The following is an 11,936-nucleotide window of genomic DNA, read 5'->3' on the forward strand; positions in this document are numbered from 1 at the left end:
TTTCGAGACTGAGGGCCGGACTAAATCCATCTCCTTTAAATGCGGCGGGGAGCGAGGTCCTTAAAGGTACATAGAGGTCTAAAAAGGTCCTTAAAGGAGACACATTGAGTCCAGCCGCTTCCATGTCGCAGTGAGTCAGTCTTTCGTTTCAAATATCGCCGAGCAGGGGGGATGGAGGTGCGCGAGTGGTAGTTTGTCAAAGTTGGTAGTCGGAAACGCTAATGGAAGCCCATTTAAAATCATAGGCGGATACTATTTTCTCCCAGCCAAACAAAAAGGCGGATAGACGAACCGTGGAAGGGTACCTTGGCTGTAGGCGGTAGGTGATAAATGGACCGCAAAATTTTTAGTAAAATGCACAACTCTGCATATGAGTATCACAAAATGCAAGAGAGAAATAGAACAAGAGAGGATACGGTGTGTTCATGTAAAAAAATTGCTAAAATTAAGATGTGCTCGTACTTCGTACCGCTGCGTTATTGCCCGCCTAAAGCACTGGTTACAGCAACAAAATGTAATGTTGACAGTGCAGTAATTATGCCACTATTGCGTGTTTGGATTAACACTAATTAAATAAAACACATGACAAAATTTCAATTCTAAACACTTTTCTTTTATTAAATCCATATCAGACACCACCACCTTTCATGGCTTTTCTTCCTGCTTAGTGATATTGCTGGGTGGTGGTTTGGCCGTTTTCAAAATACCTGCTATCTCGTTTCGTAGTGCTGCTTTTTGTCCTTGATTTTGTATTTTTTTACATCCTAAATCCGTTGCCAAGATGAAATCGCCATGTGTCATATTTCTGGGTGTGATGGCGTAATTGAGTCCTTTTGTTAATATGCTGCGTTCTGTTTGTGTGAGTTTGTACCTTGACATGTTATGTATCCATTTGTCGTCGATATCTGAGTCCTTTTCCGTGCGATGAGTCTTTCCAGTTTGCGGATGTGATTTTGTGACGGTAAATTCCTGTTCATGTATGAATAGACAGCAGAGAACGTGACACACCTGTCAAATTTGACAGGTGGGTCACACCTTCATTGAACATCAGCTGATAAAGATGAGTCATACAACATCATGTGACACTGAAGAAGGCCACTGCCACCGAAACATGTCAGGTAAATGACCCCCTAAAAACCTGTCTGAGATAAATGAACCGACCATTTCAATTATAAATAAGAGACAGAATGAACTTCATTCAAAGCAGGATATTGTTGATCAACATTTTGTATTAATTTGGTTAACTCTTGAAAACATCTAGAGCTGTTCCTATTTAGGTGGGATGTACTGTATATTCAATTATTTGAGCCCTGATACATTTTCATTCATTATATAATGTATTGTTTGATTGATTGATTGTACCATGTTTCACCCTGTTAAAGGTACAAAGAGTCACCTTGTCATCCAATAATGAGTTCCAATTGTATATTGGCGCTGTTCCACATCTGTACTTCACACTGTTTGCAAGGGCAATGAAGCAATTGTTTTCCCTAAATGGAAGTGGCACAGGTTTACTGGATTAGGTGGAGGCTTTTTCTCAAACAGAGAGAAGAAAAAAAACTTAATAGTCCTTTGGAATATGTTTTTATGTGGTGTGTGACAGTTTAGGGGGCACACAGTGCATCTTATTGTTAAGTTTTTATTGAACCTCCAGGTAGAAAAGAAAAAGGCTTTTTTTTTATTCAAACAACAAAACACAAAATCTGGGGAACATGCTTGTATCCACTATAACATATTTTTTATTTGTTTATTTTCACAATTTTAATTTCAACCCCCGAAAAAACATTTTTGGGTAAAACCATTTGGCCTGATATTTTTTCATTTATTTAAATTGAATTGTGATTTATATAATTTTATTCATGTAGTGGGTTTTATTTATTTATTTATTTTGCTCTTTTTAGGTAGAACTGATTCAAAAAAAATTAAGTTAGTTACAATACACTATTACAGTATTACAGTACAATATTTAAAAACAATTCTAATTTGATTTATTTATTTATTTAGTTTTTCCATTTTAAAATCTTGGAACAACAAGTAAACGTCTTAAAAATTGTTTATTTACCTAACTTACTTTTTTACTTACTTACTAACCGGTACTCATTTTAAGCTTGTTTTTGGGGGGGGGGCAAAGCTTTTTTTTTTTTTTTAATTTAAAATTCATTTAATTAGAAATTCAAGAATTGTTTTTTTCTCCATTATTTTAAATGGTATGTATAGTAACTTTCTGTGGGTGGGGAGATTGATTAGTGGGCGGGCAGATTGTTGTTGTTTTTTTCTCTCTTATTTTTTTGACATTTGAGTTCTGTAAAAGGTACAAAAAGTCACCTTGGAATCTAAAAATGAGTGTTTATTGTTCATTGATAGACTACTTGCTCCAAATCTATACCTCACACATTCGGCAAGGTCAAAGAAGGAGTTGTTTTCCCTAAACAAAAGTGGCACATGTTTACTGCACTCAAGTGAGGTTCTTTCTCAATCGTATGGGGAAAAAAATACAAATCAATAGTCCTCTTTAGTGCTTTTACCTAGCGTGAGATGGTTGGACAGATGTGTGCAGGTGCTCTCAGGTATTTTCCTGTGTTGGTTGGGGGGTGGGGTGGGGGGCACAATGCAGTCTAATCCCCAAGGTGACGCCGGATTGGACAATCCTAGCGTGTGTGCGCTCTCTGCGGGAAGGACAAAAAGAAAATAGAGGGAGGAGGGGTGAGCCTTCCTTCACACACGTCAGGCGCTAAATCTCCTATCACGGAGCTGATGGGAGGAGGGGGGGGTGAGAAGCCAGGTGACCCCCCTCCCCATCCCATCCAGCCCATATCCCTCTCTCTGCATTTAAAACCCTGCATGAGGGTTTATATGTGCATTGTTTTGTATTTGTGCGCGTGTGGCAGCTCTCATTTCCTATCAGGTGTTCAATTACCCAATGGGAGCTTTGATAGGGACTGTCTTGAATGGGAGTGCAACTGAGGCAAGACGCTAGAAGAAGAAGAGGAAGAAGTGGCGGGCACTCCTGCCGAGTCGGTAGGTGAGTAATCCTGTATGATTGTTTTGATTTGTTTGTGTGTTGCTGAAGGTGATGGTGTCATTGTTCAATGTCAGCTCACTAGAAGGTGCAAAGTTTTAATTTGGATTTGTTTGTTTTTTCCTGACATTTGACAATCCGTATTCTCTATGCTCTTAAATCTCGCTGATGAATACTTAGTGTTGTGCTGCAATGAAAAAATTAAAGACAGGAGAACACTCAGGGTCAAGGGAATGCAGCCCAAAGGTCTTACAGAGGACTCGTGGGAAGAAGAACAACAGAGTGAACAGAAAAGGTTAGATAGAGACCACTGGATGCTTCAAACAAAAAGAATCCAGTTGCCTCAATGCAAGCTTTGTTAATGACCATGACCTGGATAACTCCTATCTTCTTTGGTCTTTTCCAAGGCCAATAAAGTATACCATAATTAGTCCTATGGACAGATTTTGCAAACAATGTTTGATTCAATTTGAAAAACTCAAACATATTTATTTGTGGGGTTTTTTTTTCGTTCTTGTTGTTTTTGGTGTGTTATGTATTATGTTTAATGACATATTGATAGATGACTGTTTGGACTTTGACCACTGTTGCATTCAACTTATTTTTGTGCGTGTGTGTGCGTGCATATATGAATATATGTCCTACTGTGAGGCTACTTATTTTTATTTTCATCAGTTTTTCAAAATCATCTTTTAGTTTGCAGTATTGATATTATTTATATTTCTGTTTTTATTATTGTTTTCTTTTGATCTATTTTCACTTATAAGTTCTTTTATCAACTACGTAATATTTTTTCATTTATACTATGTGCCTTTATATGTTGTTTTCTAGTATTTTTAACACTTTATATGATATAATACCCTTGAAAACTTACAAATCTTATATGTAAGAAAATTCATCATATTCAAGATTTTTATCAAGTGACAGAGAGTGACGAATTAATGATGATAGGCAAAAAAAGTTTAAAAAATAAATGTAGAGGATTTACAAAGTGCAGTTTAATGTTTAGAATATTTTTGAATTATGCCCTGTACAGTAAGTGAGGACATAAAGAATGAACATATTTTTACGTAAGTCAGGAAGAGATGAAGAAATATGTTAAAAATGAAAGAAAAAAAAACAAAAGAATAAAATCACAGGAACAAAACCATGTTAAATTACAGTATAGTATTTTTGTAAGTATCTTAAAAACAAAGAACAAATAAAGATGGTAAAGCAAGTTGAATCAAAACTTTGTAAAGTTTTGTTATGGCTAAGTTTTGTATGGGATGTCATTGAATTACAGGAGCAGGTGTACCTAATTAACTACCTGATCAGCACACGCACGCACATGCACACACATTCATTCAGTGTAAGCAGTTTCCCGGGCAAACCTGCCGAGGTTTCACTTCCGTCATGATCTCAAGTCGGAACATTAGGGGGTATCAGATGGCGAGTTGTGTGCTGATGCTAACAAAAATGGACCAAAAAAAGTATTTAACGCAGCAAGGTTGCTTTTTGCTCTTCCGTCCGTTCAGGTTACGGAGAGGACTGAAGCGGCCTGGATGCCAGCCAGCTGGGCCGAGGTCCATGTGGGACCCCCTCCTGCATTCCTGACACCTGAGGAGACGGACAGCGATGGAGGTTTGCACAAATGTGTAGTGAACAGGGACCGAGCCCTGACACAAATAGCGAAAATACCCAAAAGGGGGTTGAAACTGCGTGTCGATTTCACAAGATGACGACAGAGGACTTAACGCTAGGAGTACCAGTATTTTGAAACTACAACAAGTACGAGACCCGTCAATTAGACGGAATGCGCTCTGGTGCGTTCTAGGAATGACGTCATCGACTAAAATGATTATTACTCACTATTCGAGTGTCTAATAAAGGTATTTTGTTTATAAAAAGTCCTGTGGTGAGTATAATTTAATGTAAATTATGTCAAAAAAATGAATGACAAAAAATTGGTGGAGCGTGTGCGGCTCTCACACTGCGTGCGTGTCACCTGTTGTATAATACAGCTAATTTGGAGCAAAAGCAAAGGAGACGGTGTCGCAAATAGCTTAACTGCATTTGACTTCGAAGAAAGGAAGTAAATCCAAAGTACAGCAACCAAAACAACTCCATCCCGATAGCGGCCTGGAACTCGTTTTTTTTCCATCAGGGAATTATGTCAACAAGCACCAAATAAGCTCATTATTTTATTCATTTTGACTGTCTGCTATGCACTACCCACGTCATGACTATCACATCTAGCAGCCTATTTTACAACACGCAACAAGGCTGCTACTCCTCCTCGCCAGAGGGCCTTTTTTGTTCTGACTCGCTGTGTGTCAGTCGGGCAATTCATCCTCAGACTCATCCATATTTTCAAGCAGATGTAATGCCTCCTCTACTCTATAGGAATTTTTGTTTGTTTGTTTGTTTTTTAACGATCATGGTGACCAGCAGCATTTCCCAATGCAACCGCTGGTTAGAAACCCGGCAGCGCCTTCCCAGCGCATCATAAGTAGAACCGTCAAATTGACTGGGACGCCGTAGTTAAAGGAATAATGACGCGTAACTATTTTTATATTGTTTAATACCATAAAATTGCAACATGGTAATGAAATATATAAAGAATTAGGAAAAGTCAAGAGGCCAGCATCATTTTATAGCTCTATACGCAGAGTAATAACACATTAAAGTTTGAAAACAGTCAAAATGACTGCTCTCGCACTACTAGTGCTAAAGTTGAGAGTATCATAAAGCATCAACACCATGCATCTAGAATGTACACAATTATGAACCCATGTTACATAAATGTATGTATTCAGTAGTTGAATTATCCACACAAACAAACCCACTTTACATGGAACATATTGTACTTTACATAGAATCAGATCGCATACAAGCCAAAATAACAAATCACCACAACTGACTGACATCATACAAACAAACATTCACACTTGCACTTTAGACTATGGTATAAAGTTATTATATACACCTTTTGCCTTTTACACAAAATATTACATATTGACAGATACAGGCAAATTATAATGGAAAGTAGACTACACTATTGAAAGCAGTGCAAGCAAAAACATACTTTCAGTTTCACTTTTGACTGTGTTTTGACGAAACGTGAATGAAAAAACACCAATGAATGAAACCTAAGAGCATCACCAAGGTTAAGATACTATTTTTGCTTTGTTCACAGAACAAAAACAGACAATAGACACGATTTTCAGTGAGTATTAGAGGATAGGTTCCAAAAAACAAATAGCGAAAATGCTAATTTGATTTTATTTCCTTTTCCTTCCTCCTCAATACTTTTCTTGTATTTGTTCTTACTTTGTTGGGTGTTTTATAACTGTTTATTAGTAATGCAAGCGGGTATGTGTTAATATTACTGCAGTGACAACTTTATTTTCCTCACAGGATGAATAAAGTTTTTCATCCATCTGCTGTATCTTTATTTAGGTTCCACTGGTTAACTTTGAAAATGTGGATGATGTGGGCATCAACCTGGGTGACCCCAGCGACTCTGGCTACCCAACGTCGCCCACGTCGGAGGCCCCGGACCCTGAGCAATCGCCGCGCCGCCTGGCGTCCCCGCGTCCATCCCCACGACCATCCCCTCGCTGGGGCCGCCGCGCGGGTGCATCCCATTCCACGCCATCCAAAGCCACCTCCAGTAGCTGCAGCTTGATCTCTAATCTAAAGCTCCTGGTGAGCGGCGAGTCGGGTTCGGACGGCGTCTTCAGCAGGATGCCAAGGGACTGCTATGACAACGAGGACTTGTTCGAAAAGACCAGCGGAGAGGAACGAGACCAGAAGGTGGTCATCAACGTTTCGGGACTGATGTTTGAGACCCAGCTGAGCACACTCAACCGCTTCCCCGAGACTTTACTGGGTGACCCCTCCAAACGCATGCGCCACTTCGACCCCATGAAGAACGAGTACTTCTTCGACCGTAACCGGCCTTCCTTCGATGGTGTCCTGTATTTCTACCAGTCTGGCGGGAGGGTCCGCAGACCGGCCAACGTCCCATTAGATGTCTTCGCCAGTGAGATTGTTTTCTATCAACTGGGCCACGAGGCCATGGAGCAATTCCGTGAAGACGAAGGTTTCATCAAAGAGCCCGAGGTCCTGTTGCCCACCAACGAGCTCCAAAGACAGTTCTGGCTCCTGTTCGAGTACCCCGAGAGCTCCAGTGCCGCCAAATCCATTGCTCTAGTCTCGGTTTTCGTCATCGTCATCTCTATCTTTATCTTTTGTCTGGAAACTCTACCAGAGTTCAGGGAGAATGGTGATTTCACTTCCGGTGTGGATCATGTCGTTAACGGGACCACGGAAGGTTCAAGTCCTCAACCTGCTGCCAAAGATATTGTAGCCTATCTCACAGACCCTTTCTTTATTGTAGAGACCATTTGCATTATCTGGTTCTGCTTTGAAGCCGGCGTCCGCTTTGTTGTGTGTCCCAGTAAGAGCGACTTCTTCAACAACATCATGAATATCATTGACATCGTATCTATCATCCCTTACTTTGTCACGCTGGGTACAGAGCTGGCAACCACTCCTGGCGATGACACCAACTCAAGCCAAAACATGTCGCTCGCCATCCTGAGGATCATCCGCCTGGTGAGAGTGTTCCGCATCTTCAAGCTATCCCGCCACTCCAAGGGACTCCAGATCCTGGGGCAGACCCTCAAGGCTAGCATGCGAGAGCTGGGCTTGCTTATCTTCTTCCTTTTCATCGGTGTCATCCTCTTCTCCAGCGCCATCTTTTTCGCCGAAGTCGACGAGCCACAGACGCAGTTTGTCAGCATCCCGGACGGATTCTGGTGGGCAGTGGTTACCATGACCACGGTGGGCTATGGAGACATGTGCCCCATCACCATGGGCGGCAAGATGGTAGGCACCCTGTGCGCCATCGCCGGCGTGCTGACCATTGCGCTGCCTGTGCCTGTCATCGTGTCCAACTTCAACTATTTCTACCACCGCGAAACGGAGCAGGAGGAGAAGCAGATGATTGACGCCGCCACCGAGGCACAGCAGAGCTCCCTGGCCGACAAGTACGACAGCTCGGCGTCACTCGATAAAAGCGCCTGGAACACCGAGAAGAATGGCTTCCACTCGTAGAAAAGCATTTTCTTCAGCATTTTTTGGACTGTTGCAGCATGATGACATATTTAGCCTTTACTCAAGTTGTCGTCGGCACAAGAGGAACCCTTTTAAGAAGTGCAATTTTCATCCATCTATTTTAAATAGCTCGGTGCTATTTGCGCGGTATTGGGTAAGGGAAGTGATGCCTCCCTTAATCATCCCACCCAATTTTTTTTTTTTTTTAATGAAAAACAGATAATAAACCATCACATAATTTGATTCATCAAGCACCCCTGCAATAAGCAAATCTGCACTACAAAATGCCCTATTTTAAGTGTACCTTCAGTGGCCCAGTATTGAAGTATTGATGGGGAAACTGAGCAAGATTGTAAAGTTTGATAAATATCTGGTTTTCCCATGCATGTCTCTAGTCTTGTATTTGCCTAAACAATCCCCCTGGTTAATTTTAATGCAAGGCGCCATGTTAGGAATGAATGTGACACCAAGTTTTTGACTGGACCTACCAGTTAGTGATACGCCAGATCTATTACCTATATATCTAAATCTGTATTTTCTTTTTTCTGTTTCCTCCCTAGGTGACCCTAATTAGCCGTTGTTAAAAAAATTAATAAAAAAGGCCACGGTAGGTAGAACACGAGCGAGTGCGCCACCAAGACGTCCCGGGATCCACACAGCCGGGGAGATGGCCATAAACGTGGCATCCAGACTAATATTTATTTATTTACTTACTTACTTACTTACTTACTTACTTATTTAAATGGAAAGGATGTAACCTGAGCCACAGACAGGTTTCTGCCTCTGCATGTGACGGCTGATTATTTGTTATGTACTGCAGCACTGGCCTCATCCGACACAGAGTCAGCAAAAACACAAGTGTCGTCAGTGACGGACTGACGGACCTTCTGTCAGTACTGACTCTGCAAAATTCCGAGAATAACTTCGATTTGTCATGATCTGACCAAGAAAATGATGCATTAAATTGGGGAGACGGCCCTGCCAAGGTGGCTTTCAACACCGTATATCCCGGCTCTATGGTTGCACGCATTATCTGTCAGGGCGTTCCAAACGAATAGGTTCCGCGAGCTATTATAAGCTTGCATTAATACAATACAATACAATAAAATACAATACAATATTAAAATACAATTTTATTTATACAGCGCATGTCAGCTGGAGCTGTAACAAAGCACTTTACAAACAATAAACAAAAAAATAATAATACAACCAGTGTAATCAAAAACACATTTGGATGCAGTTTTTCTTGATAAACCATATATATTTTTCTTTCTGATCACCACAGGTACACTTTAACTACTTTCTAGGCATGTTTGTACAGAACAATTTTTTTTTCTAAAATAATGCAAAGGAATTGAACACATACAATATATTGAGAAAAAATAAGAGCAATGGATAACACTTAAATATTGTACAATCAGCATAACAGTGTACCAATGCACGATATAGGAAAATCATATGATATGCAATGTGGTTGTTGAATGTAGCAATGTCGATATTATTGCGATATTTAACGTATAACTAACAAAGTGACATTTTTATTATTTCATGATTTTTTTTTCCTGCAGCAAAATAACAAAGCTTATTGTATTTCTAGCTAATTAATTATAATTACCTTAGGTAATTTTCAACTGTTGGACATTTACGCTTGCCTCTGAATGGTTAAATTCAGGTAAAACCATACAATTCCATATGATAATTATTGCATGTCTTCGCGATACCGGGCCAATACCGCGATATTGATATTTTTTCAATATATTGTGGAGCCCAAGAACCAATCCCTTTTTCTGTTTGCAGTTGACAAATCCCATTTTTCTTATCTCACAATATACGTCAATAATCATGCCCCAGATGTACATTACAAAATGAGTCATCGCTTTCTGTAGGCAAAGGGTTGCAGAAGATGTCTTTAAATAATTTTCAACCAAAACTATTTTGTGCTAAACAGGAGTTTTTGTTGTTCTTTCAAATTCACCCAGTCTCAAACCAAAATGTGTGCTGCCATCGTGTGGCCGACAGTGAAATTACACCCAAAATAAAGAGCAGCAGGACAAAAAAGTTATTAACTGGCCAAACAATAAATCTGTGAAACGGCAGGACCGCAAACCCGGAACCCCCGATGGAGTGGGATTTACTCTGTTGCCGAGTAAATCCTTTCTTCTTTACAATTACATGAAGAAAGTCAAAGCTTATTTGAATACTAATTGGTGAGAGCAGTTAACTTGATGTCATGCCTGCTCAGTCATGTAACTCACGTTTTTCTGTTCCTCAAAATGGCAACATGTGTGTTGAGAGATAACTCCAAACTATAAAAACGCCTGTGATAAAATTTAACGTTTCAACAATCACAAGGAAGACATATTGAGAAATATAGGAAAAAATATTGAGAGAGAGAGACACACACATAAGGGTTTAATATTTGGGAACCCCTTTTATGTGACATTCTGTGTCAGGACACCTGTAATATACATTACAAGGGATGTGTTTCTGTATTTTGTGCATGGATTGACATTTCGAGGATCCAATTATGGATTAACCATTTGGCTCACTATTTGGCAAGAAAAAACATTTGCGATGCAAATAATGCATTTTAATGAAATAATTGTGGGCATTTGGAGTATTTTCAATATTTTCTTTGTAACAGCATAATGTTCATTATTAGCGGTGTACTTAATGAAGTGTGCAGTGTCCTTACAACCTGTGACCTCTCCTCCAGGCCCCTCCTCCATTACAACAACATCAACAACAACAACAACAACAAAATAATTTCTTCCACATGACGTTCCACTTGATCATATTCAGCTAATCTAATAGACTTTCAAATATACTGTGAAGTGTCCACACAGTGTGAAACATCTTTGATTGTAGTTATACTAACATGGCATATTACTGTAGTTTGCACGTTGCAGATGAGCTGCAAAATATCAATCAAATGCTAATAGAACTCGCATGCAAAAAATAAATACAATCTACAATTAGTATGTTTTTGCCAACTGAGCATATTTATGCAATAGAAATCCTTTAAAGTACAATTAAAAGAGCTTGTCAAATGATTGCACTGAATGTTAATCTCCAGATACGCACTTTGTGAGGCTCTTGAATACGTGCAGGAAAGCACAATTATCATCAACATCCACAAATGTGACATGCTGTAAGATCTATATTTATAATGTAATAGGAGGAGGGGACACCGTTCCCTTTGCACACTTTAAATGACATAAACAATGTATCATTTCTACTGCATGGCATGCAGAAATGAGGCTCATACTAAAGTTTGACGTAATGAATGTAGCTAATTATAAGGATTTTAATGGTCTAGTAATAATCAAGTGAGACTGCTAGACGTGCATGCCGCATTTCAATTATGATAATGTGACTTCATGACAGGTATATAAGTAGAGTTTCTATCGTAAAGGCCGAGAATGTAATCTTGCAATAAACGTACTGTATGCAATAATGTTGCCACAAGCGCATAGGGGAACCCTGTTTGACCTTAGGAACACAGCAATAATTCATATGGAAGCCAATACGATCATTTAGTGACTTGGCTACCCAGCACTTTATGTTAGGAAGAAGCACTTATTCTTATTGAGTACAGAAGAGCCAATGAGAACTGGAGTGGGGTAACTCCATTTTGTCATTTTCAGGAGAGTGAAAAAGAGGGCACCCATGCGATGAAAGGTGCTGGGTGCAAAAATTGACTGCCCCCTATATGTCAAAATTGGAATCAAACCTTGACTTGGCCCAGGTTTCAACTGAAAGATGTGACTTTCTCTATTCATTTCTGCACTTAACTTAACTTGAAAATGACCAA

The 11,936-nt window shown here is 39.7% G+C and overlaps 1 protein-coding gene across 6 annotated transcripts; it reads left to right on the forward strand.

Annotated features, from left to right (window-relative positions):
- Positions 1 to 1,094: 1,094 nt before the first annotated feature.
- LOC147141731 (potassium voltage-gated channel subfamily A member 10-like) lies at positions 1,095 to 9,323 on the forward strand. Of its 6 annotated transcripts, XM_086041409.1 has the most exons (4): positions 1,095 to 1,118; positions 2,906 to 3,022; positions 4,537 to 4,642; positions 6,461 to 9,323. In XM_086041409.1, the coding sequence occupies exons 3-4, from the start codon at positions 4,637 to 4,639 to the stop codon at positions 8,120 to 8,122; spliced, it is 1,668 nt and encodes a 555-aa protein (XP_085897535.1). In that variant the 5' UTR covers positions 1,095 to 1,118; positions 2,906 to 3,022; positions 4,537 to 4,636; the 3' UTR covers positions 8,123 to 9,323. The 6 variants fall into 6 exon arrangements, with proteins under 6 accessions (XP_085897535.1, XP_085897534.1, XP_085897537.1 ...); XM_086041408.1 differs by lacking the exon at positions 1,095 to 1,118 and having other exon boundaries at positions 2,726 to 3,022; XM_086041411.1 differs by lacking the exons at positions 1,095 to 1,118; positions 2,906 to 3,022 and adding an exon at positions 3,268 to 3,314.
- Positions 9,324 to 11,936: the final 2,613 nt, after the last annotated feature.

This window comes from Filicampus tigris, chromosome 9 (assembly GCF_054856515.1).
Source record: "Filicampus tigris isolate MCC_2025a chromosome 9, RoL_Ftig_1.0, whole genome shotgun sequence".
In the NCBI taxonomy this organism is placed as follows: Eukaryota; Metazoa; Chordata; class Actinopteri; order Syngnathiformes; family Syngnathidae; genus Filicampus; species Filicampus tigris.